The sequence below is a fragment of the Osmerus eperlanus genome, chromosome 7, assembly GCF_963692335.1.
Source record: "Osmerus eperlanus chromosome 7, fOsmEpe2.1, whole genome shotgun sequence".
In the NCBI taxonomy this organism is placed as follows: Eukaryota; Metazoa; Chordata; class Actinopteri; order Osmeriformes; family Osmeridae; genus Osmerus; species Osmerus eperlanus.
The window spans coordinates 12,057,968-12,084,353 of record NC_085024.1 but is presented as its reverse complement, the minus strand read 5'-3'; the positions used below and the strand labels follow the sequence as shown (position 1 = coordinate 12,084,353).

The following is a 26,386-nucleotide window of genomic DNA, read 5'->3' as shown; positions in this document are numbered from 1 at the left end:
ATGCGCTGGAGCATAGCCAAGATTGGGGCTTTTCGCTTAGTGGGTCTGAATGGACTGATGTGTGTAGAAGAGTATGGCTTGGGTTCGGGTGGTAGAAGGGCGGATGGAGGGGTGAAGGAAGAAGGAGTGTGAGAATGGAGGGGAGGGAGAGAGAGAGAGAGAGAGAGCAGCTGCCGGGCGCTGGGTTGTGATGGCGGGATGTTTTGCTGCTTACAGGGGTTGTTGTGGTGTTGTGTCTGGGCCTGTGTTCATTGTAGATGTTCCGTGAGGTGAAAGGAGCCCAGTCCAGACGTCAGGGGCTTGAGGCCTGTCTCCCTTTCACATGTCGCTGCATAAACTCAAGAGGCCGAAATGGTGCGAAGCCTTTTCTTCCGTCTCGTGACTTTCTGTTCTCTTTATCTGGAACAGCTGGGAACGAGGGATTGGGACATCAGAAAGGGGTCAGGGGGGAAGGAGAGAATTGGGGGATAGAAAATATCATGAAAATGCAGAGGTCCCCCCCCTTCAAATGGTGCGGAAAATAGGGGACGGGCGTGTCGGCGACGTCAACGAGGGGTCCAGAGGCGACTGAGCGATGGGGGTGGCATGGGAAAGTCACCTCCAAGTTCAAGTTAAAAAGCAGGAGGGGCAGAAGGGACTGTGAGGAACCGGGGGTGGGTGGGAGTGAAGGGGGGGGGGGGCAGATGTTCAGTCTGCCTGAGTGAGTGATGACTTACAGGGGCAGAGGGTGTCGGGGAGCGGTGCTATCACTAGACAAGTCCTCCACCCAGACTCAATTGAAGTCATCCTAACTTGACCCCCCCTCTTCTCCACTTCTGCCATTGTTTGAGCTCTCTCTTGCCTCAATGGCTCCCCGGCATTCACTTCTATTGTGGGAAGCAGTTTTGGGGGGATGAATTGTGTGTGTTCTGGGGGGGGGGGGGGGGGTGAGGTTTGTGGGGGGGTAGGGTATTGTGAAAAGAAGAATGGTGGTGGGGTGGGTGTAGGGGTGCTGATGTGGGAAGGGTAGCTAACTAACAGAGCTATCAATCAAGCCAGAGCAAAGTCAAGTGCAAGTTCACCCCTCGGAAAACTCTACCCCAGGCAGACTTCTCCACAGCCTGGCTTTGGCCCGTCCCCTCCCTCTGCGCCCTTGTTTCTCACTTGTTCACTCTGATGACTCTCTTTACACACACACACCGTTTCTGCTGGAGAATGAAGCTGTCACCAGTGCTCACAGTGTGGGCTGCTCTCGGCTGAGGGAGCGACTCCCACTTTTCATCCAGCGTCATTGTAGGGGAAGAGTTAGGGCTTCACGCTGTCCGCGCTCCCTCAATGAAACTCCCCATTTATCAGTGTGTGATTTCTCCCCTGCAGCCTGTAAAAACCCAGCCAAGGATGAATCCCAAACACACCCTTACTCCCCTGTTAATCCTTCATTAACAACCCTGCTATTCAGCTGTAATTAAGGTGTTATGAAGGGAACGAGGGCCTGGAGTTTGTCCAACACACCAGAGGTGAGTGGGTTGGGATCCAAGTCCTTTGTTGGTCACCAAAGTATAGGAATCCCAACGAATTACTTCGCATAAGGTGTTGGCTTCTTGCCATTTTGGCATCATGCCAGGTGTTTTACTTGACAATAAGAGAATGCAGTTCAGTTGGCCTACTGATTCAATGCAGAAAAAAGGAGATAATGAATATATTAACAATGAAAATCTTATGAATGTCTTGGTTTTGGGAACCACTTTTTCCTGGTGTAGGATTTGTTTTCTAAACATTCACCTCACCTCTGAGGTAAAATACTGAAGGTTTTGTTTTACATGGGTTTCAACAGTCTTTCTTATAAATGTATTTAAAAGACTGTAGGGGGTTACATTTTGGCCAAACAACCTAAACTAATTCTACTATTCTCTAATACTATGATTTAAAGGAAGATGAGAAACTGAACAGTGTAATAACATGAACCAAATAATGCCAATACTAATGGAATTACAGTCATTTGACTCTATGGGTTAAATTTGAGCAAGAATGGTCAAAGTAAGGTTAAATAGGGAGTCAGGTGGCTGAGCGGTTAGAGAACCGGGCTAGTAATCCGAAGGTCGCTGGTTCGATTCCCGGCCGTGAAAAATTACGTTGTGTCCTTGGGCAAGGTACTTCACCCTACTTGCCTCGGGGGAATGTCCCTGTACTTACTGTAAATCGCTCTGGATAAGAGTGTCTGCTAAATGACTAAATGTAAATCAAATAAACCTTTAATAACATTGCAAATGAATGAAATAAAATAGAATGATAGACAAGCCAGAGCTGAGGAGCTCTCAGGATATCAAGAATCCACAGAACAATGCTTCGCAATTCCTTTTATACACAAGAACAACCAATCAGACCAAATCTTGATCCTTACTTATCAACATATGACTAGCAATGTTACAGTAAGTTACACAATGGGGTGTGAGAGCCATCAAGTTGAGACCCTGTCAAGCAACTCCAGATTTTAGCATGTGAGAGGTGGGGGCAGGTTGACACCCAGCCTTACAAGACCATATACACTGAACATGAATGTTTCCTGTATGTCAAGCTACTAAACCTGCTAACTATACAGGTAATCTATTGCCACAGAGGTGATGTAAGACATTGCAAGACAGGAAACTCATCTTGTTAACTGTCATTGATAGTGGAAAAGGATCATTTACGTCAGTGACATCAGCGTTCTTCCGTGTCCTCATTGGCCATCTTTGAACATAATCCCTTTCACCTCCTACCTCACCTTAACGCGGAGTGATTGTCATTAAATGGAGTCCTCTCAGCATTTATGAGTCAGGACCATCACCTCAGCCTTGTTCTAATATATCTGAGGTTAGTGCTGTGTAGCTGCAGCAGCACTGTTACTCCTACCAGTTCATATCGTAAAGCTAGCCCATAGATGTGGAAAACACATCCCTCTGGCCGCCTGCATGGAGTGTTCTGGAATCACTCTTTGATTTGTAGTTTGGTGGGAGGTCATAATGTTGATTTGAGTCCCGTTTTTTTAAGAGTCTTCGTTTCTGGGATCGTTAAAGCATCGGCGGAGATTTATGTCCGATTGACTGTGAGTTGATTCACAACAGTCTTTGACCACACTGTTTTAGAGTGTGTTTTTTTCTCTCGCAATAACTCTTCTGTGCTGTGGCCACTGTTTCAGTAGCAGTGAACGTGCTGTTATCCTTGGGGGTATCTCATCTTTGTATCAAAGTCTGAAAAACATCACCTCTGTCTCCTGTGAATGATTGCTCCTCCAAGACATTTGTCTTCTCCATCAACACTTTATCATCATCACCACCATCCTCATCATCATCGTCATCATCGGTGACTTCAGTCCGAGGATCACCGGCTCGTGAAATCTTTGTGAGTATGCATCTCCCCCTCTCTCACTCTTCTTCCTCATCATCATCACCATCACCATGTGTAATCTGAGGATTTACCAAAGTGACCACACCTCTAAACTTTACCTTCTCTCTCTCTCTCTCTCTCTCTCTCTCTCTCTCTCTCTCTCTCTCTCTCTCTCTCTCTCTCTCTCTCTCTCTCTCTCTCTCTCTCTCTTTTCCAGTTCTGGGTGGAGCTTCTGAGCTGGCCTTCCTGCAGGAGCCGAATGATGTGATCGCCGTGCGAGACCGTCCCTTGATGCTGGACTGCCAGGTGGAAGGCGAGGGGCCGATCTCGGTGACCTGGCGCCGTAACGGCCGGCCCGTGCCCACAGGCCCGAAGGCGAGCGTGCTGGCCAATGGCACGCTTCTGATCAAGAACTTCTCCAAGAGGAGGGAGAGCAATGAGACGGACGCCGGCGAGTATGACTGTGCCGCCCAGAACCGCTACGGCATGCTGATCAGCCGCAAGGCACGGGTGCAGCTGGCATGTAAGTGGTATACACACGCACACACACACACCAATTTGTATACACAAATGGAATAACGAATGCATCCACGATGAGGATGTAAAAAAAGGATAAGTATTTGCGTGTTTTCAATAAAATGTAAATCTTAGCAAACGTGTCCTTTACACAAAGTCATAAAGTTGTCCTTTATCAGACTGAACTCTTGAAAGATTCATTTCAATACAACCCTTACAAACCACACACTAAATCAGAAAAGGCTGGTCGTTAAAGATGGTTGTGGAACCAACAGACATGGAAACTACATAATGTCTCCTGTCCTTTTTTATGTTACCAGCTCCACACTGAGGTGGGCAATTCATCTCCCCTGTAAAACTAGCTCCCATGCTGGTCAATCCCTTTTTATGTGTTGGTGTACAGTATGTGTTTTATTCAACACTGCCCAGGGTGCATTTAAATCATACCTGACGGTTTTACCCCACCACCGACCCCCTTTATCTAGTCTCTGCAGCCCCCTAGTTGGGATTGGACATTAATAGCCTCAGCCCCCGCCTCTCTTTTCCCCAAACCCCCCTCTGAGTGAACGACCTTTCCCTCACTCATGCCCCTGACCCCTCCCTCTGGCCAAATAAAACCAGAAGTGGCCAACGAGCATGTGTTGTTAGGGGGCGGGGTGCAGGGCAGGGGGTTATGGGTAAAGAGTTGGAATTATAGCCCTAGTGAGGATTGGTGGTGCTGCCCTTGAGCCGAATGGGTTACCATGGTGATACAATTTCATTTAAGAAGAATGCCTCCACTTTTGTAATGATCGGTATTGATTGCAAAATTGACCTGGTTGTTTGGCTATTCCTCAAAGCCAATCAGAGAGAGGTCTCAAAGGAGATCTATTTTTCAGTGTTTGGACATTGAGAATGAAAAAAGAAAAAAATTGTCATATGTTATGAAAGAATAATTTTATAATTCTCATTCTCCAATGCTCTCCTCCCTTCTGTTTACCCTATCTCTGTGTCTCTTCCTCCTTTTCTCTCTCTTTCTAACACAAACAGCTCTCCCTAAATTCCACACACACCCAGAGTCGATGATAGTGGATGAGGGCGGAGTCGCCAGATTGGCCTGCGTGGTGAATGGCATCCCAGAGGCTAACATCACCTGGGAGAGAAACAGAACTACCCTGAACACTGACGACGAGAGGTAACACGCACACACTCATACACATACACACACACACACTGTCATTATCTACAAATTCCTATTCCACATTCATACAAGAGCAACCGTTCCATGTAATATCTGACCTCTTTCTGTTGGACCTAGGTACACCCTCCTCCCCTATGGAATCCTGCAGATCACTGGAGTGAGGCGACAAGACAGTGGCGTGTACCGCTGTGTTGCCATCAACATCGCTAACACACGCTACAGTCACGAGGCTCAGTTGACTGTCACTGGTAAGACAGTGTTTCTGTGTGGATGGACCATCCAAAATCATCTTCAAATCCTTTAACGTTGCAGAATCTGACCTTTGTCATTATCGCGCTCTCGCTCTTTCTTTTTCTCTCTTTTGCTCTCTCTCTCTCTCTCTCTCTCTCTCTCTCTCTCTCTCTCTCTCTCTCTCTCTCTCTCTCTCTCTCTCTCTCTCTCTCTCTCTCTCTCTCTCTTGCTTTCTTCCCCCCCCCCCCCCCCCCCCCCGTCAGTGGCAGCCCCTAGGATCTACAAGGAGCCTGTGATCCTGTCAGGTCCCCAGAACCTGACCATTACCATTCACCAGACCGCCATCTTGGAGTGCATTGCCACTGGCAACCCAAGACCCATTGTATCCTGGAGTCGCCTGGGTAAACACTTATCATTCTTGTTATCCGATGCATTCGATGAGTCACTTTCTGTCCTGACGGATGCGTTCCTCTACACTCTCCTCAATGACATGTTGCTTTCCCTCCTCCTTCGTTCCTGACCCCAGATGGACGCTCCATCGGGGTGGAGGGCATCCAGGTGCTCGGAACGGGCAACCTGATGATCTCCGATGCCACCCTGCAGCACTCAGGCGTGTACGTGTGCTCTGCCAACCGCCCCGGCACCAGGATGAGGCGTACCGCGCTGGGCAGACTGGTGGTGCAAGGTGAGGCTTCAACCACTTCAAATGAGCTAGAGATACACGAGGAACCCTCGTAAAAGGGCTGCTGTACTTGATCACATTTTAGATGCATTTAGCATGAATACCACTAGACACTTCATATGGATCACTAGGCCAGATTAAGAGGACTAGATTACTAGTCCTTCCTTGTTTGTCATTGTTTTTGTTGCTGTTAATTGGGAAATTCTCTTTTGAAAATACATCTAGTGGTCTACACCTACACTACACTACACACACACACACACACGCACACACACACACACACATACACAACACACAATTCAGGGCAGCTTTGACAAAGCTTCGTCCAGCATATTCCATCTAACACTTATTCCCAGCCCCCCTCGAAGCAAAGCAGTCAACCACCCACCTCCCCATCCACCTCCATAGACCATCTCCCTGACCCAGGGTCCCTCAAGGGAACACCTAATACTCAGCCAGTGTGTGTGTGAGAGAGAGGATAGAGATGGGGGATGGGAGGGAGGAGAGATGTAAGTAATGAGGAGGAGGATCCAGCATGTGTTTGCGTGTGTGGCAGGTGGCTAGAGTTTTTTTTTTGTATGGGGGGGGTCGGACTGTGTTAACCTTTGCTGGATGTGACCGTGACCTCCAGAGTGAGCTGGACCCATACCCCTGCTCTAGTCACCTCTGACCTCAGTTCAGATTGGGCCTTTGGGCTTTCTAACCTGCTACTGGCCATTTTCTAATGTGATCTGGATATCATATTGAGGGCCCCACTGGATATGGATAATGGACTTGGCGGCGTTTGTAGTTTCCAAACCCCAGCCTCCTTCCATTCAAAGATATTCGACAATTGATCTGCCTTTTCGCTTCATGACAAAGGAGACAATTCTTTGGCTTTGTTTGTTTGACCAATGTTTCAAATCAGATACACTCTCACTGCAAAGGTGCAAAAAACATAACCCTACATACATAATGTTATAATTCTGTTATAGTGCTCAAAGCAATGTATTTACATATACAGAATGATAATTTGTATTGATAACATCTGTGCCCTGTTTCTCTGAACACACATTGAGTGAACATGCTTAAGTGTGTTTGCTCCAGGACTTAACGGCTTCAGGCTCTCAACATATGGTTGATTACAGTTCCCTCCACCCTGCTCAATCAATACCTGCCTATCCATCCACTCTATCTCCATCACAATCTGGCTTGGTGCTCTAATATATTCATTCATTTATTGATTGACTTTGGAAACAGGACAAAGGTGCTCACTTGACCACTCCCCCCCCCCCGCCCTTTTGATATAAACAAAAAGTCCAACACAAATTACTATTTGTTTACAGCCTCGCTTTATGGGATTCTGTACAGAATCAGATCAAATGCTGCACATGATTTATAGAAACTACGGGCTATGGTTTTTGTCTGGAAGATTTAAGTTGATTACAATGCAGATTTGATAAGTAAACATTTTATCTTACAAAAAATGCCACTTATTACACTTATATTTAATATGTGAATCTGAAGTGTGCAGTAAATATGTGTGTGACCCTGCCCTCCATATCCTTCTGTCCTCCATACACCATCTGTGTCAGTCCATCCCAGGATCTCAGAAGTTCACTAACTGTACTTGAACTTGACCAGTCACTGCTTCTCTGCACCCTTTGTCATTAAGTTGGCAGTCAAATCTAGGGTCAATCTGGGCTTGCTAGTGCATATCGCAGGATGGCCTCATCTCCATGGTCGCGTCTGGCCACCCCCTAACCCTTATCTGTCCTCTCTCCCCAACCTCATTTGTGGCCTTGGGGTGGGGGTTAGGGGGTGGGGGTTAGGGGGTGGGGAGGGGAGGAAGGAGGATGGAGTACAAAGTGACTTGGACGGATGTAGACAAGGCTCAGACAATGGTTAGCCACCATCTGTAAGGGAAATATCCAAAGAGAGAGAATTATGTTGTACATTATAGTCAATTATCTCATATACACATACAATAAGAGTTATAGCATACCTGTACATTGATATAGATGTGGTGTACTTTACAAGGGAAAGAAGTGAGATTGAAAGAAATGAGCGATTGAAGTAAAAGATGTAGTAACATAGGCTGGATAAAACCAAGGGAAACACATAAAGAATGGAAAAAAGAATGACAAAGAAAATGTGTAGATTTTTTATTTATAAAAATGTGTTAAAATTCAAAGTCATCCTAGTAGCCAAGTAAAACCAACAACACTAGCTGAGAAGGAGAGAAGGGTTGGGGAGAAGCAGAATAATTGTGTCAGAGTGAAGGATCACCCTTGACCTCCCACCCCTGACCCCTCTCCCAACAGACCCCCCCGGAAATGATGCGTGAGAGAGGTTGGGGGGTGGGGCGTTGAGTTACGGAGGCAGCGAGCAGAAGAGGCTGTGATGCAGCCGTGGCAAACTAGTACTGCTCTGCTTTGAAGCTGGAGGCTGTAGGCTTTGATTGACAAACCTTGATTGAAAAGTGAGACACACACACATACATGTGCACGCTGCCCTGTGGGGACACTTGTCTCTGTCCCAGATGCTAGTGACAGACAGAGGCAAGGCCAGGTTCAGGGGACACTGAGTGGCAGGGGGGGACAAGGAGAGGCTGAGGATCGACAATGGAACACGGCGGGCATTGTGTGTACACAACAGCTTAGTTCTAAGGGAGGTCTTTAGGAACGGGGCCATTCCCATGGCTTTTGGTCGTCATCCTCATGCATAGGGAGTTCAGGGAGTCATTGCTCATTCACACATTTGAATATTATGTGCATATATTGTGCATATGGTTTCGTGAGGTCAGGGAAATTCATGTGGAATTGGATTCAGACCTGGGAGTGGGGTGGTTCTCACGACAGAGCTTGGAAGACCACATGTTTTAGAGTGACTATTATACAATAGGATGTGCAGTGCTAAAGTCCATTTGACAGGAACATAAATTCACTATAGCTTGATGAACACACACATAATTTGAGAACCTGCCTTTGACAAGTCCAAACAATCACTTATGATTGTAAACCACTGCAATTAGAAAATGTATAGAAGTTCTCTACAATAGAATTGCATTCACATCTGTGTTTTACCCTTTTTTAGTAGTATGTAGTCTCAGTGCATCTCAGATACACCTGATGAACTAGGTATAAAAATCTAGATTTTTCTGCGTCAGATATGTTTGGTTCTAGTTTCAAACAGAAGTTAGGGAGCATTGGGACCTTTCAGAGCCAGTCGGGAAGAACTGTTGTCAAAGAAAGCAGGGCCACAGAGAAGAAGCTACAGAGAATGAAAAACTCAGAACAGCGTTTTACCTCGGCTCTCTCCTGCTGCTTTATTGAGCAAAATGAGAAACACCAACCCGTTTGGAAAAACAACTTGGGTTTGTGTTTGTCTGAATAGCCATCTACTCTTGATAAATTGGCTCTCACAAGTTCAAGTGTGAAGTGCTCTCCAGCTCATGGGGAGTAGAGAAAGGGGGTTGTTAGGGGTAGATTGATTGCCGGGCCTACCTACCAACCACACAAACACACACACCCTAGACCTATTCACTCCCACGAGAGGGTGAACCTGCACCCTACCCCTATCTACCCCACCCCTCCTCAGTGGGCTAGTCCTGGGACAGCTGGGGGGCTCCATCTGCAAACACAGTGACAATGACAATGACCCTGTCACCAAGGCTCTCACACACACACACACAACCGCCATTAAGTGGTTTACTCGACTCAATTTGAGCTCTCCAAACTGCTTCTGGTTGAAGTGAAATGTACACACTGCTTCACTCTTTCACTGTCACTTTAGGTATAAGGGGTGGCTGGTGTATGTTACTGTGGAGAGTGGCAGTTGTCAGACTGTCCATACTGACTGCTTCAATTTTCCAAGGCCCTGTGTTTAAGATCTAGTTTATCTCTCAGTAACAGTTTTGATGGCCTGAAAATACTGACAAGGTGCGGTTATTGCAAAGATATAGTACCCCTGACACATTTACGGCCATATCAGTCTCCCTAAACTAGCCTGTGAAGCGTTCTAAACCACAGCAGTGACTAGGCATAAGTCTGTGAGGAACCAAAGCTGTATTTCAGGGCGGAGGGCTACTCCCTTTAAATCTTTTACAGGGCTTTTATTTTTCCTCTCCTGTTAATGAAAGAGATTGAGGCCCCCACGGGCCCATCGTGAAATAAAATCCATGCCTGCGATTGATTAATGGCTCCCCTTTTCACACGGGCTCCTCCTTGGACACCCCTCCTCCTCTTCCCCCCCCCCCCCACTCCCTCCCTCCCGTGCACCCTGCCCTTTGGCCCCTGGAACCCCCCCCCCCCCTCAATCTCTCCTTGGACTGTTCTCAGAGACATCACAATGGGTTTGTGAGCAAGCTCATTTTTACGAGAGCGAGAGAGGAGGGTGATGGGGGGTGACGTTAGATTAATGAGATGCTGAGAGGAGCGGATGGGTGCGGGGGGGGCGCAGGTTTTTTGCGACGCAGACGTGCTATTGTGTCCCATATGAGGGCAGGGTGGTGGCGAGACTGCATCTGTCCCCCTTCTCTGTCCCCTTACACTGTCACTGCAGAGAGGGCCTGAAGAGGGGTGTCGCTTTAATTTGGGGACGAGACGCGGCTGTCACGGGTCATGAACTTGTTTTTTAGGCATATGCCTTGTTCTGGTCTACGTCAGACCCCAGAACACGGCTGTGTGTTGTTGTTCCAATGCTGAGACTCAGTGCTTGTGGTTTGGCTATTGTTCTTGGTTTAACTGAGCAAAACATGAACGTACTCCACAAACATATACTCATTGAATCCACTCCATAGACCCAACTAAATGAAGTGGCGCAGCCCTACTCACAATACCTGAGGTCCATTTTATGGGCGTATGTGCCATTTAGACTATGGATGTATTGCAGAGGAGGTTTAAAATAAGTTTTGTGTTACACCTTTTCATTTCCACGGGGAAATGAAAAACCTGAGCAGACAGTTTCATTAATTTTCACCTCTCAGTCACTCAGCATGGTCATGGTCATGGTGTCAAGTTCAATGCTAGTACTCCAGTGCTGCCCTCCACTGGACACTCCTAGTAACTACAAGAGACAGGAGACTGCAGAAGGACAAGGAACTTGGAGGCAGCCCCATGTGGAAAGCAATCACTGCTCCTTAGGCTCCAAATTTGAGTTACAAGTTTTAACTATATCGCCACTCTGTCAGCCTCCGTGTGTACATAAACATGTGTGCCTTCACATTCACTCTCTGTGCCCTTGGTGTAACACTTATTTGGAAGTCACGTTCTAACAATACTTTCGTTTCATCAGATGATACTTAAAATACTAATCAATGAAAAGCCAGGTTGGTAAAAAGCCAAGGAAACGGGAGGAACTCACTCTCCCTCTTCCTCACCAGCTCCTCCTGAGTTCCTGCAGTGGCCGCAGTCTGTCTCCAGGCCAGCAGGGGCCAGCGCTGTGTTCACCTGCACCGCCCAGGGCGTCCCTGAGCCACACCTCATCTGGCTGAAGAACGGCAAGATCCTGACGCCCGGTGTTAACGTCAAGCTCACCAACAACAACAGGTCCATAAACGATAGTTGCTTCCTTGTGCATGAGCTGCAGTGCAGGATTATAGAACCATGACTTCATGTAGAACGCTTGTTTGATTGTAAAGACAGAACACCTCCTGATAGAACACCACACAAGTGTCATCGCTCATTTACTCAAAGAACGTTCCTCGTCAACTCCCTCTACCTCCCCCCCCGCAGTACTCTGGCGGTGACACGCATCACCTCAGAGGACGAGGCCATTTACCAGTGCATCGCCGAGAACAGCGCCGGCACCAACCAGGCCAGCGCCCGCCTGGCCATCACCCAGTCGACCGAGCTGCCCGAGGCACCTGAGGACCTGAAGGCCACACCCCTGTCCTCCACCAGCCTGCAGCTGAGCTGGGCTCAGCCCTCCCCCGAGGTCACCGACGGCATCATTGGCTACGTGCTGCACATCCGCATGCTGGGAGGTGAGGAGACGCTTGCTCGTGTTATCTCGTTTACTATGACTTACTGAATCACCACAAAACAGTGATGACAGACCATGGCGGTAGATTGGGGCTTCTTAGGATTGTTGTTAACAGGTATAAAGCTGATGATGTTACAAGATAATATATCACTGCTATTTGTGTGCTCCAATTCCTAAACAGTGCGATTGTTACGAACATGGTCCGTCTAAGATCACCAGGATATTTTAAACTTTGTCACATTGCTGGGGAAAAAAACTTTTTTATCTCTGTTGTTATGAACTCTACCTCTGACACAATTTCTTCCTCACATTCAGAGCCAGACAGCCGAGAGTTGCAGGAGGCTGTCAGTAAGACCACCTTCCAGCATGAGTTCGCTAACCTGGAGCCTGCCACCACCTACTCCATCTACCTCAAGGCTTACTCCCCCTTGGGGGCCAGTCAGCAGTCCAGCACTGTCATTTCCACAACACTAGGGGGCGGTAAGTCACTTTTCATGTGACTGAGAATGTGATTAAATGTGGACAGGAGAAATAATGCCTTTTTTCAAACAAAATGTTATTTTCCATCTCTATTTTAAAATCTAGGTCACCTTTATCTGTCTTTTGTTTCTCTCTTTTCTCCTCCTTAAATATGTTTTATGCTTAAGCACTTGGAAACGAACAGCTTTTTCACAGTTTCCTGTCTCCCAGAAGTATCAAAGCATTTAGATGTTAATTCAATTATCCTCATTCTCTATTTCTACCTCCCACTATCTCTTTCTGGCTCCCTCTTTCTCCACACAGTCCCCAGTTCTCCTAGTTTTTTCACCAAGGTTCTGAACAAGACAGCCATGCAGGTGTTTTGGGAGCTGCCCAGTAAGCCTGGCAAGGTGGAAGGCTTCAAGCTGGCTTACCGCGAGGTCCCCCAGCCCAACTTCCAGGGGCAGGAAGTCTTTCCCGGCCACATCAACACCCACACCATCTCCCACCTAGGTTTGTTACAACAGCTCTTTTGCATGCTCCAAATTTTTTCAAAAATGAAATCATTGAAAGTAAGTCATTATAAATAACGTTGTCCTAACCGTAACTATAACCCTTCATTGTGCTGTTATTTAGTCACCAGAATGTATTTTTTTACTCACTTTTAATGATTGATTTCCTGGTTTCAGAACCTGCCGCTGTGTACGAGATCCAGTTGGTGGCCTTCAACGGGAACGGGGATGGTTCAGCCAACAAGCGTTTGGTCTCACTGGCTGAGAGTGGTACCAGCGCCAAGAACGGTGGCGGTAAGACCCGGAAAACTACAGTCGTTCACTAGAATCCTGACCACACCTCATGGTGGTTCCTCGTTGACTTGCAATGCATCATTTTCTCACTGGGAGGCAATACGGAGCAGCGCAGCACACAGATGGTGTGCTGCTCTGGCCGGTGTGGCAGTTAGGGAGTACCCACACTCCCTCTCCAGCTCGTTATTCTCCTGCTTGTCTCAGCGTGTGTCTGCACAGCTGTGGTGTGTGTCTGAGACAGGACCTCAAGGACATGCTTCACAGAGAAAGAATGTGTTTTTATGTCCGCTTATTCCAAACACACCTCATTACAATAAGTGTTTGTCTGCTGAGCGCCAGTCGTAGTTTGGACCACCGTAGCACAGGAGGGTAGGCAGGGGTGCGGGTATGCTATGCGGTACAATTGGAAGGTTGATAGTTGAAATGGAAAACTACTTCAGTGCCATTATGCACAGAGCCAGTGTCTGGAGAGAATGATTGGCTTTATACTCTGCGCTTACTGGATTATCTACAAATGCAAATGCGTTATTGTTCTCGTCGGAGGACATATATGTTTGCAATGTGTGTGTGCTTGGGTTTGCGTGTGTGTTCTACCAGCATCTACACTGGAGATCATTGGTGTTGCATTGCACTGTGTTCTCAAAGTACCCTTGAAAAAGCTTAACCTGTATCCCTGTGTGTGCGTGCCTGTGTGTGCGTGTGTGTGTGTATGAACAGGTGGTCAGGCGCCCTGTAACTGCGGGCAGAGCACGGATGCTTCCATGACGGGTATTGTGGTCGGCATCCACATCGGCATGGCCTGCATCATCTTCTGTGTTCTCTTCCTCATGTTTGGTTACAGACGCAGGTAAACTTTGGTCACATTAAGCACCTTCTGGCAGTTACAGTCTCCTAGCCTTTTATAGTGACATTTTCCCCCCATAAGAAAACCATATACAATATATACTGGATTATATTGAGAAAAGCCCTAGCAACCCCTTGTGTGTATGTATATATGTGTACATTGCCTTATTTACAACTCCTATATATTTGCATTGGATGGGAAATATTGCCATGCATTGGGAAGTGGTATACTGCCATAGTATACTGTAGGATGTATTTTATTTTCGAGATTTCGAGCTACAGTTTGATGTGTGAACGTTTCTCGGTCCCCAGCTTCTTCTGTAGGAAGGGGACCCAGGACAGCTGGGGGGCTCCACAGGGAGGGGACCGGGGTGACGTGGGACAGAGGGCTGCTGTCCCCAAAGAGGGGGTGATCCGCATCCCCGAGGCTATAGAGTTAAGGCCTCAGGTGAGCTCTTCTGACAGGCTAATGCATGAAGAGAATCAAAGACACACACACTTACACACACACTTACACACACACTTACACACTTCCATCAGACGTGTTACCATCACCCTTAAAAATAACGACCCTCTTCTCTCTCTCTCTCCCTCCTGCAGAGATGTAACTCCGCTGCACCAGTCATGGTCGTGGGGGCTGAACACGCCCCTCCAGCTCAGTGTCACATCCTCGTAGAGCAGGCCCCCCCCTGCCAGCCTGGCACAGGCACCGGCTAAAGCAAACACAACCACACCTCCACTTACCTCCCCTTGCCCCCCTCTTCCCTTCCCCCTGAAACAAATGGCTGACGGTTCAATGGTTCCTACTCCCAGCCTGCCTGCCTAAGCCTTAGCCATAGTCTGCCTAATAGCAGCTACAAGCCCCTAGTCCTTTTTATGAATGCGAGTGGTTCAAATTCAGTTTGAGATTGAGAGAGCGTGAGCATGTCTAAGGACATCTGTTGAATGTATTTTACCACACAGGAAAGTCTTAACATACTGTGGCTTCAGTGTTGCATTTGCTGATATTATTCTGTTAAATGCCCAAATTACTTAGTTACCTTCCTTAGAAATGTTCTTATCAAACCAAAGCTTAGCAACATTTTTGTTTACTTTCATATATATACCAATAGTCAGAAGGGAATGTGCCAACACATGTTCACAGTGTCTCATATCTTGATCTCTACTAATTACTTGGTTTTATTAGTACAAATTACTTAAAAGTACAGAAAAGTACTCATTTTCTAGTAGAAAGTAGTATTCCCTGTGTGGTATTAGACATTAGCTGGGTTGCTTGTTATCGTTGTTAACATAGCTTGTTACCCAACTGCCAAGGATGGTTCCTCCTAAACCAAAACCTTTCTAGTTCAGCTTAATTTAATGTCATTTTTTAAGTTAATTGCCAACGGTGCCATGTTTCAGGTTCAGCCAAACTACAGATACACTGAGGCCTTTGACCAATGTGAACAGTGAACATGACCTTTAGATTATTAGGTGTTGAGAGCTATTGCTGAGAAGTCCATGTTGACTCAATATAATGATATTGAGCCCATAGCCAAAGTGAGTTCACTGTTCACCAAGCGAATACGAGGAGGTGTTTTCGTTATGTATCTTTTCACTGAGGTCAGCTAGTACCTTAGGGCAACTTAGCGTGTTCTTATTCAGCCTTACTGAGCCTGACTGAGTTGATTGTTTGTCTCACCAAGTTAGCCTCAAGGCAGATGAGTAGGAACCAGAGAATAAGTCATTTTTTAACCCTCTCCTTCCCCCCTTTCCTCAATTTTCCCCCCCTACTGCGTCCCCACCAAAATTCTCTACCTCCAAAGATAGCTACCTCAGCCTGGCAAGAAATGCCGGAGCTATCAAGGTAACCATTTTGCCTGTTGTGCTGCTGGTCAAGCGTACCTACCTCAAAACCAAAAGGGTACTTGTGTGCCCACTTTCCCCCTTTGCTATTTGGGTGTCAGTGCCAGTGTCCTGTGCCGGTCCCCACCACTCCCTGTTGTCAAGTTTGTTACACTGCCTCAAACCTTCAACCCTCCTTGCTGTCGAGAAAAGCAGGAATCCTCGAAAAGAGATTGTATGTCATGATGCCCCCCCCAACCCCCTGCAAAATGTACTTGGTTCGCCCCACGTTGTCACAAAGAAGTGGAAGTTCATGGAACAAACCAAGTTCAGGGTGGCCTGGCAGTTCTCTACTGTTTTTGTTTGCATTTTTTTTTACTGCCAACTGTAAAACCTGTAATGGTCAACTACTGAGCTTCAACCTGATGAATGTTTCCATCTTCGCCCCAACGGCTTCGCTCCAACTAGCCCAAACCTTAACTATCCACATTTGATGTGGACAGTGTCAAGCCTTTACATCTCCACACCCCAATGGTGATTTGGGGACACCCTCACTCTACCTCCAACCCACAGGTTCCCAACCAGTTTATGGAGCATGCTCTGTTTTTGATGTCAGACAGCTTTTCAAGCCGAGCTGTGGAGCACTGTCAGAGTGATGGAATAACATGTGTCCTCCGTGAATGAGAGCAGAGTCGGTCTATGTTTAGACACCATTTATGGCTCCAAGACCTCTGGTAACCTCGTACCGTCTCACTTCTCACCAGGGGAGAAAGGACATGGAAAAGTGCATCAGGAAGCAAGCACTGAATGCCTGAGACATGGTTAACAGATAACAATAACACGTTAGTTATTTTGAGCCTTGCCGAAAAGTATGGACACTATTGAACCTGCCCAAGTTTCGTTTGAGCTCAACGGAAGGAACTTAACAGGTTCTTGCCCTTTTCTGCATACTTTTTATGTGTTTTGTTTCAGAGATGGCCATTTACAGATAGCTTTCCATTACCAAACAAGTGATTGGCTTGCGGTGCCTGTGAAGCCTTTGTCATCATCAAAACCTACTATTACTTTGAAGGTTGTTAAACCTACAGTTTTTTTTATTTTTGTTTTGCCTCAATATGTGTTCTAAAACTTACATGGCACGATATTAGCTTTCTCCTGTAGATTTCTGTTTCAACCAAACTTTCCAAATATTCAATGAAAACCAAGTGGAACGATATCCAAAGATTTAAAATTGTTACGGTTTTCATTCTTTATCTTCATTACCGGTCTGTTATTGGTGAAATAATGTTACCAACAGGATTCCTGTTTAAATGGACTGCCATTAAAACAAGACAAACCAATTGTCCCTAAAGCAACAGAATAGTGGACTGTGAGCCAAAATGTAAACAGTAAACAACAAGAATAGTATACTTCCTATCACACTAAAGTACCAAGGTTGGTTTTCTTGTGTTTAACTGGCAGACCTAAATAGGAATGCCACATTTATTTTGCTTTCATTGGAACATTTTGCTTTGAAAATGGGATATATATTTTCATATATTATTACAAGAAGATCTCTCTTTATAACTAAATGGAGTTGAAATTGCCAAATAACTGTCTTTCGAATTTTAGAAATACTATTATAACCAAATACCTCTTGCCTATTTTAGCATACACTGTATATTCAGATAAATTCAAGTTACATATTCATGACTTAAGCACATACATTTTAAATATCTTCATAGAGTATGTGCGTCTTCACTGACTGACTGACAGTTGGTAAACCATGAACATGTGCAGCCACTTATTCTCAATGTTTTTGTGAATGTTATATTCAAATTCTTAAATTGTATTGGCTGTAAATGACTAGACTACACTTCTAGTGGTTGTGCAGCTTTTGTTACACTGCTTGTATAAGACGAAGTATTGAACAAGAGGAGAAAACACATCCGCCTCACAGTGTTCAAGGTTACAGCACAACTGTCAGTTGCCCAGGATTCACCACTGCCTTCACTACTACTGTGAATACCTCATTTAATACACAAACACATTTGTTTGTGATTTTTTTTCTAATTGAAACAAATGTGATACCAAAAGGCAATAAAAAAAAAAAAACATTGTCATGATACTATAATTTGACTTTAGAGACATAACTTCAGATCCAATATTTCTTTGAGCTAAACAAAAACATGAGGATACATGTGGCTGTTCTTTTTGTAGAACATTTTTTTCATTAATGGATTTTCCTTTTACTGCTGTCTTGCTGTGTATTGGAAATGTTGCCAAAATTAAGACCTATTAATAATAATATTTTTCAAAAGCTGTCATTATTATTGTTATTAATATTATAAGTATTGCCCTTTTTTATTCCCTTCCTCTGATTTTCATTTTTATTTACTTTTTATTCTTATCTAGTTGAATGATGTGAAAATGTTGGCTAAAATATTTGAAAAGGATGGTGTGTTGTCTGCAAAGGGTAGGGTCACAAGCAGTATTAGGATGGAGGAATATTTCAGAGTCTTACTTTACAAACGTTTAGCTTAATTTGTCAGAACTCTCATTTTAATGACCTATTATGTTATTTTCCTATAAAGTATGTACCATGTTATTTAAGTTAACTTTTCAAGATGGACACTAGCCATACCATAGTAAGCCATATAGGATAATTCCTAAGCCATATTCTACACAGCTGTTGTGTACTCTAGTCCATACCTTGATCAGATGCAACTTTACTTTGCATTACTATGCTTTTGTACAGTAAATCGAATACTTGTATTTCAAATAATACATTTTTATTAGGTATTTTTGTAAAACCAATACTGCATTGAACTTATCGATTATTTCACAAAGCCAGACACACAACCTACCTCTTGCTAAACTATTGCCCTTGTAGTAAAACATAAATGTAGAGAAATAGTGAATGGATGCTAGAACCAATGAGAAAAGTGATGCTTTAATGTTCACAATTTTCTTTTCTCTTTAAACCATACATTTTTGTGTGTCATACTTAAAAAACTCAAAGCTTTAAATTGCTTTTAGAAACTGGTTCCACACCAGAGGAGAGAATTGGAGACTTCATGTAAAAACTATTCAAGGCATAACCAGAGACCTCGATTGGACTCCATGTTATTGTTGTTGTTTCCACTGTACCAATGGGCCAATGCTCATTGAACAGAAACGACCAGGATTGAGATTACCTAGTTTATGGTTGTAGTCTTTGATTCCATACTGTGGGTCTCTGGGTAATATGAGTGTTGAAATACGCCATCTGAAACAACATGCCTGTTTTTATTTCTGTTTCTCTTTCTTTCACATGAAATGACACCTGAAAACCAAATAAAACTAAAACCATTAAAGTAGACCACAGTGTTTTATGAGTTCTCATTTACAATGCCAACTATAACACAGACTTTTTAGATTATTTAAAGGTCAAATCCAGCTTCTAGTTTCTCAACAGCTTTGAAGAGTTTGAATGAAAGATGTAACAGTATTTAATCTAACTTGCACCACAGTTACAAATATCAGAGTCCCAAAAGTAATGGTATGATTAAAATGTTAAATATGAACACAGATTAAAATCTACTTGGGGTTCACATTACACTTTTTTTGAGAAAACTGCTTAACAAAAGTGTGCCTTTCGTGAACAAGTAGGCTTTATTGGCCTAATGCAAGATTAGCCCCAGGTGCTCATTTCATTAAATTCGGCTAACAGTGACACAAATATTGAACCTACAAGAACATTCCAAATTCCAACAATTGAACAGTAATGTTGTGTCAATCCAGTTTTGGACACAAATTGACTGTTTATCACAGATGCTGTCTGCAATGCAGTTGTTTGCCAGTCTGCCCCAGAGCTGACATGGATGCATCGTTCCTGGCATCAACTGGTCTGCCCACACATTCACACACACAGTCCCTCTCTGCCTGGGGAGCCCAAGCCATAGCGCCAGCACCTGATAACACCTGCTGGCAAGCCTGATTAATGCTGTCTAGAAAAGCAAGCAGAAAAGCTTTTGCCAAGGTTCGAGATACTGACACAGCACTTTTTACTAGTTAGAGACCAAGTGACTGATGAGCGGACATGCTTTTTTGGTCTCATCCCCAAAATTGCAGTAAAAAAGAAATTACTTTCTTTTCTTTTTTTGTTTGATGACGTGCTAATTTAGCAAGTTTAGGATTTTGTTTTTGTTTAATGTTAACAAAACTGTGCTTTGTTTTACATGGGTTCAAACTATGTCCATGGAACATGTTATTTAGTTAAAACAGGAATTAAATACATAGTTTGGATTGGTCATCCTATTCCCTGGTAAAGGGAATAGGATGGTCTTGTTAGCCCTGAGGTAAACTGCTGCCTCGTTACCCTGCATCTCCACTCCCTTCCTCCTCCTTTCTACACATTCAGAGATCCTATTAATTATTCAGTAAGCTATAAATACACTTGAGGGATCCACACAATGTGAAACAGTCATTACAATCTATTTGGTGCAAAGTAATCTAGACAAGACGACATCAACTGAGATCATATTCCGCTAACTCAGTCTTCGTCTGAAGGTCTGGTCAAGTACAATATAACCAGTAACACTAGCAACTGATAACTGGTAAACAAATGAAAATTCTGCATTTTGTGAAAGTAATTTATTTTATTATTTAAATTTGTATTTCATGTATTTCTTACTTAAAAAAAAGATCCCTCCATGTTCATTCACGCTTAAATTTACTGTTGGTTGTTACCAAGGGTCGGAAGTCAGAATGCCAATCATTTGCATTTGTGATGAAAAAGTGTGCAGTTGTTTTTCCTAAGGGACACCACCCTTGACTGAGATAATGAAGCATATTGGAGGCTTTTGGGGTTTACTGTCTACTATACATCACAGCAATGCACCACCATATACACGCCTACAGAAGAGATGCTATCCTTGGGAGATAACTGAAAAATCACAGCATGCACTTGCAGATGAGATGGGGATCTTTGAAGATAATATTATTCTTACATTTAAATGAAGAAAAAAAAAACAAGTAGAGCACCACAAAGGGGAAGTTAAGATCTCATATCTCATATTCTAAATCCTTATAGTTTTGAATGGATGCCTCTTCATGTTGAAGCTCTTTCCCTTAACGTTAAGCCTCTCTGGGCTGATTTGTTTATAGTAGATTTCAGCTGTTGGAATGATACCTTTACATAATGAATCATAGTCATATGCCTTCATACAGATGCAGTTCTACATCATGCAGTCAGGAACTTTTGATCAAATTAGTGCTGGAGGCAGGTAAGAAGTCCTTAAGAACTGTATGTTGTCATATTTTAGGTGACACAATTGTCACTGTTGATGAACAAACCGTCGTAGTTCCTCTAAACGGGGAATAACACAAATCCAAAGTTGTTCACCTTCAGTTCATTTTGGTTCTACCGCAAATTAAATCCTTTCTGGTGATAAAACCCTAGAGTCTAATCTTGGCTTGCAGGTCATTTACCGATTCAATTACCTACGGATGAACCTAATTGCTTTCAGCTCTGCGCCAAGGTGGGATATTATCTGAACCGTCAGCATGAGCATGGCACACAATACTTTTCTATCTCCCAGGGACAGAGCAGAATGTCAACCAAAACAATGCTGGGCATTTTTGGGATCATTTAATGGAGGCCTTGTTTAATACATTTACATTTAGTCATTTAGCAGACGCTCTTATCCAGAGCGACTTACAGTAAGTACAGGGAAATTCCCCCGAGGCAAGTAGGGTGAAGTGCCTTGCCCAAGGACACAACGTCAGTTTGCATGACCGGGAATCGAACTGGCAACCTTCGGATTACTAGCCCGATTCCCTCACCGCTCAGCCACCTGACTCCCCTAATAGGTTGTTACTTCCTGCCACATACCTGCATATTCTTCAAAATACACAAATTAATTTATCCAATTGTGTCTGAAGGAGTAAATTACTCTGGCTGAGAAATGTGTCAGCTTTTGGTATCAGTTGTCAAAAGTGTGTATCCTTATCACCATATTGTTTATGAGTGAAAATGGTGCAGTGCTGGCAAAATTACATTACGGGGCAGCCATCTTTTATTCATGACTGAATACAGTCATGAGATACAGTAGCTGTATGTGCAGTAGACCCACCACAACACCTGAATGTAACTTGAAATGTGTCAAATCAAATTTTCCTCACCTGGCAGGTAATTGGCCAAACTGCCAAGTCAGATAACAAAATAGAAAATGCCTTCGATCATGTGTCCTCTCGACGAAACCAAGCTTGTGTTCATGTCTCTTAGGTAAAGATTTCCACCACTGCATGGAGGGCAATTTGAGTGTGGGCTCTTATTTTCCCTTCCAGCCCTTTCTTCTTCCCATGGGGCTGCCCTGTCATTGTAGCTTCATTCTGGCATTCATTTGATCCGCTGTTGCCAGTGTGATTACTTCTGACAGCATCCAGTGCAGCTTATGGCCCAGTGAAATATCAAGGGACTGCAGCAGTAAAGGCACAACACCTCCCCAAGTCCAATGCTGCTGTATAGTGCTGGATGTTTCAGCCCAGTGGCTTTTTTTATTTGGATGGGAATGAGAATAATAAGACATTGCAGAGATTGATTCGGAATCCGAAATGTTCATCCTCCAAGATCATTGAAAAAACACAAAATCCTTGACCAAACCATCCCTTTAGATGGCTTCTGTCATCCAGACAGTTTTTTTTATATATACGTACAGTATACCTCCAATACCAGAGTGTGTTGACACAATGTATCATGTTGCCATTTGACAGTTGACTAAAAAGGAAACTAAAGAGGTGTTCTTTGTTTACAGATAAGCCAGGATTCAGAGGGGTTTTATTATTGTCTGGTGTGGGTCATTTGAGTGTTTGTGGTGTGTAACCTCTGAACAGAGAGCAAGGGTGTGTGGAGGTAACAGGATCCTCTCCCTCGTCTGCTGTTGTAATGTTGACCTTTTGTTCACCGGACCTTGGTGTGCAGTAGTACAGAAGTATTTGTGACGTTATTGATTTTCACTTTGATGTCAGCCCTCATGACTTTGCCTATTATGCATTTGTGAATAGAGGCAGTGAGTGCAGAGAATACTATAGTATTAACAGACATATACGCACGCAAACACATCCACATCCACCCAGCCTCGACATCTCCACCGTCAATAGAAAATAAATCCTTTTCTTCTGATCCTGCTCTGTGTGTTAGTGCCTCTGAACACGTCATGTGGAAGACAATCTCTAGCTGCGCCCCTCTTTCAGACCCCCTGTCAGCTGTTCACTGTTTTCCATCTCCAGGTTCTTGTAAAGGACAGGGTCCTCTGTTTATCTCCGGTTGAGTTCCAAGAATAACCCTCCTAAGCCAACACAGATCCATATCTCCGACCCCTCTCTCACCAAGAGAAATGGGCCACCTCACTGCCGCAATCTTACAGGGGGCCCATGGGTGCAAGGTCATTACTTTTGACACCTACAGTACCTTTGCAATTATTGGGAATGTAGAAAGGGCAATCGCAACAAAACAGAGGTGAATTTTACTGAAAACTGGCATACAACATGCATGCGCTTACTGTATGAAAATATTATATTTTGAGGTTTTGTGGTCTCAGTGGCAACGAACAGGGATAATCTTTCCCTAGATCATTAAAAAGCAGAGAAAAGCCATGAAAAAAACAGGGCTCTCAGCATATTTAATTGAAGCACCGTGCATGATAATACTAAATCAAATAATGCCCACAAATCTTTTTAAATAACTCATTTTCTGAGCATCGATAACACTTCTTTGATATCGTATTTGCATATTCTAATTGTGTTATTTATTTTGCATTTCCTCCTTATCTCATGGACATCACCATCGTCACATTAGAAAACCTCTTGAGTGTTCTGGTGTGATGTCTTCTCCAGGGTGCCTGAACATTTTTACTTAATTGGCAAACAAGGACATTTGTCCTTGGGCAAGGCACTTCACTACTTGCCTTGGGGGGAATGTCCCTGTACTTACTGTAAGTCGCTCTGGATAAGAGCGTCTACTAAATGTAAAATGTAAATGATTATGACTTTTCCGGCATTTCCCACATCCCCATCTCTTCAGTTACACATGGCGCTGCACCTGCAATCAGCCTCCTCACTTGCTTTCCGAATCTCCACCTTTGTTATCGTCCTATCAAGTATCAACGAGGAAGCTTGTGAAATACACATAAAAAGATCCAAATCAGTATTTGTCATTTTAAAATACAAAAATAAAGAATAAAAAAGAATGAAGATTTTAAATTGTTTTTAACTTTCTATTAGCTTTGAAGAAGTCTGGTTATATTATTATTCATATTTTAAAAATGCCCAGTGTATTTCAGTTAGCTTGACTAGCATGCTACTTATTCTATTGAAGGGAGAAGGATGTATAGCTTGATTGTGAGGTGTGTGGCACCATGCTGAGTTATTAAGACAAGGTTCCACGTTCTCCGTTTGATGACGACTGTATAATGATGGAACCCATGCCATGCTCTCTCTGCAGGGGGTTGATAAGGAAGAATAAGCAAATGGCCCGAGTCGTTCCTCAAACACGTAATATCAGCATCCATTAATTACCATTAGCTCTTAAAAGACACTGATATGGTCCAACATGTTATCATTAAACTGAGCAACATTTTGAAGTTGGCTGCTGAATCTGTGTTTAGAAATGTGCCACAAAGCAACAACAAAAAATACCAAACTGCGCATTCCAGATTTCACAGACTTGCATGACTTGCATGATTGCACATATACAAATTTGTATTCACTTAAGGGTTCCCAATTCTAATACGGTGTATAATAATGGATAGGATTATTATAAACAAGATATAAACAAATTCAGATTTGCTTTCAACAGCAGATGTATTCAACTCTGTTAGATATTGTATATGTAGAGGCTGTGCACATGTCACAGCACACAGCTAATTCTGGAATCACTGGATTAGACGTCAACTATGGAACAGGTTACCATGGAATCCACAAAATCAAGAAGAGCATGCTGAGGTGGACTCTGGCATACTAATGGTCTGTGTGTTTGTATGTATGTGTGTGTGTGTTTGTTCGTGTCTCAGTGTGCGTGCGTGTGTGTGTGTGCGTGTGTGTGTGTATGTGCGTGTGTGTGCGTGTGTGTCCGTGTGTGTGTGTGTGTGTGTGTGTGTGAGAGAGAGAGAGACATAAAAATTGGATATGATTGTTTGCTTTTCACCCTGTCTGAGAGAGAGAGAGAGAGAGAGAGAGAGAGAGAGAGAGAGAGAGAGAGAGAGAGAGAGAGAGAGAGAGAGAGAGAGTCAGAGTGATAACGAAAGATATAAGAATATTTGCTATGGATTGATATTATTTTGCTCTTGTGAATTCTTGCGTCTTGTCAGAGTGAGAAAGCAGGTTTTTTCCCAACAGCACAGCTTGCTGTTCTGCTCCATGCCTCCTCTAGATGTCAACCTGAAAAACAACACATTAGTGAAACTTATTTTATTTTTGATTACGTGTAAACACAACTTCAATTTAAGTTTCTATAACCAACCATTTCCTTCTCCAATAGCACTCCTCCAGAATAATAATATGTACATTTCTGTTTCTTGACGTAAAGCAGATCTCATTTGAAATAAGTGTCATAGTGTTAGTAAAACATTTTATTCTGACAGTAATGATTCCTTTTATGTCAGGTTTCACTATTTCATGTGTCCTTGTTTGTTTTTTTCTGGCAGGAGGTAGAACGTCCTGGGATTGCATTTCCATATTTCTGTAAGAAGATCTACCAGGCTTTTAGGAGCATGAGGCATCCCGTTGTCTTTCTCAGAAATAAAGATTATTTACATACTAAAGCGAGAATAAAGAGAGGCATTCACTCTCTCTCTCTCTCTCTCTCTCTCTCTCTCTCTCTCTCTCTCTCTCTCTCTCTCTCTCTCTCACACACACACACACACACACACACACCAGCTGTAGATACATGTATGTGCCCATGTGCAGCATAGTCTCACAGATGTATGTGTGAGAGAGAGAGTGTTTGAAAGAGAACGAGAGAGAGAGAGAGAGAGAGAGAGAGAGAGAGAGAGAGAGAGAAGGAGCGAGAGAGAGAGAGAGAGAGAGAGAGAGAGAGAGAGAGAGAGAGAGAGAGAGAGAGACATGGCTGACGGTGAGGCCCCTGCTACACAGAGTCGATGTGGACGGCGCCCGCTAGATAAGAAGCCTGTGAGAATCCTGTGTGGTCTCTGTCCCTGGTTTATTAGACACTGATGGCCCTGTGCTCTCCGTCTGTTGCTCCTGCCTTCACAAATCCGAAGATCGATGATGGTTTCCTCCTGAATCCCTCTGCCACTAAAGTTTTATTTTTTATCTCCCTCTACATGTTTCACTGTCTGTCAAAAATGGTATGCCTGTATGCCACCCTGCCTGTCTCTCTCTCACTCGCTCTCTCTCTTTCTATATTCTTTTCACTTGCCTCACATAAACATTTTTTTTAAAGAAGCAGACATGCTCATGCAGGCATAGTGTAGAGAGTTGTAGGAGCATACATTTTAAAATTCTTCTTCTGTTATTTTGGCATTTTATTTTGTATTATTGTTGTATTATCCTATA

General features: G+C 43.9%; 1 protein-coding gene across 1 annotated transcript; it reads left to right on the top strand.

Annotated features, from left to right (window-relative positions):
• On the top strand, positions 1-14,939 carry LOC134023823 (immunoglobulin superfamily DCC subclass member 3-like). The gene is made up of 15 exons (XM_062466181.1): positions 1-126; positions 258-291; positions 3,563-3,868; positions 4,891-5,035; positions 5,159-5,289; positions 5,536-5,673; positions 5,799-5,957; positions 11,317-11,482; positions 11,669-11,919; positions 12,234-12,398; positions 12,702-12,890; positions 13,067-13,183; positions 13,901-14,030; positions 14,339-14,491; positions 14,680-14,939. Exons 1-15 carry the CDS (start codon positions 1-3, stop codon positions 14,741-14,743), a joined length of 2,274 nt encoding a protein of 757 aa, XP_062322165.1. The 3' UTR covers positions 14,744-14,939.
• Positions 14,940-26,386: the final 11,447 nt, after the last annotated feature.

Bases quoted from the DNA above. Each gene is read 5' to 3' on its own strand.
- LOC134023823 (XM_062466181.1), top strand. From the start codon at position 1: ATGCGCTGGAGCATAGCCAAGATTGGGGCTTTTCGCTTAGTGGGTCTG. The intron at 5,036-5,158 runs GTAACACGCACA...TGTTGGACCTAG, and splicing joins CTGAACACTGACGACGAGAG to GTACACCCTCCTCCCCTATG. The intron at 14,031-14,338 runs GTAAACTTTGGT...CTCGGTCCCCAG, and splicing joins ATGTTTGGTTACAGACGCAG to CTTCTTCTGTAGGAAGGGGA.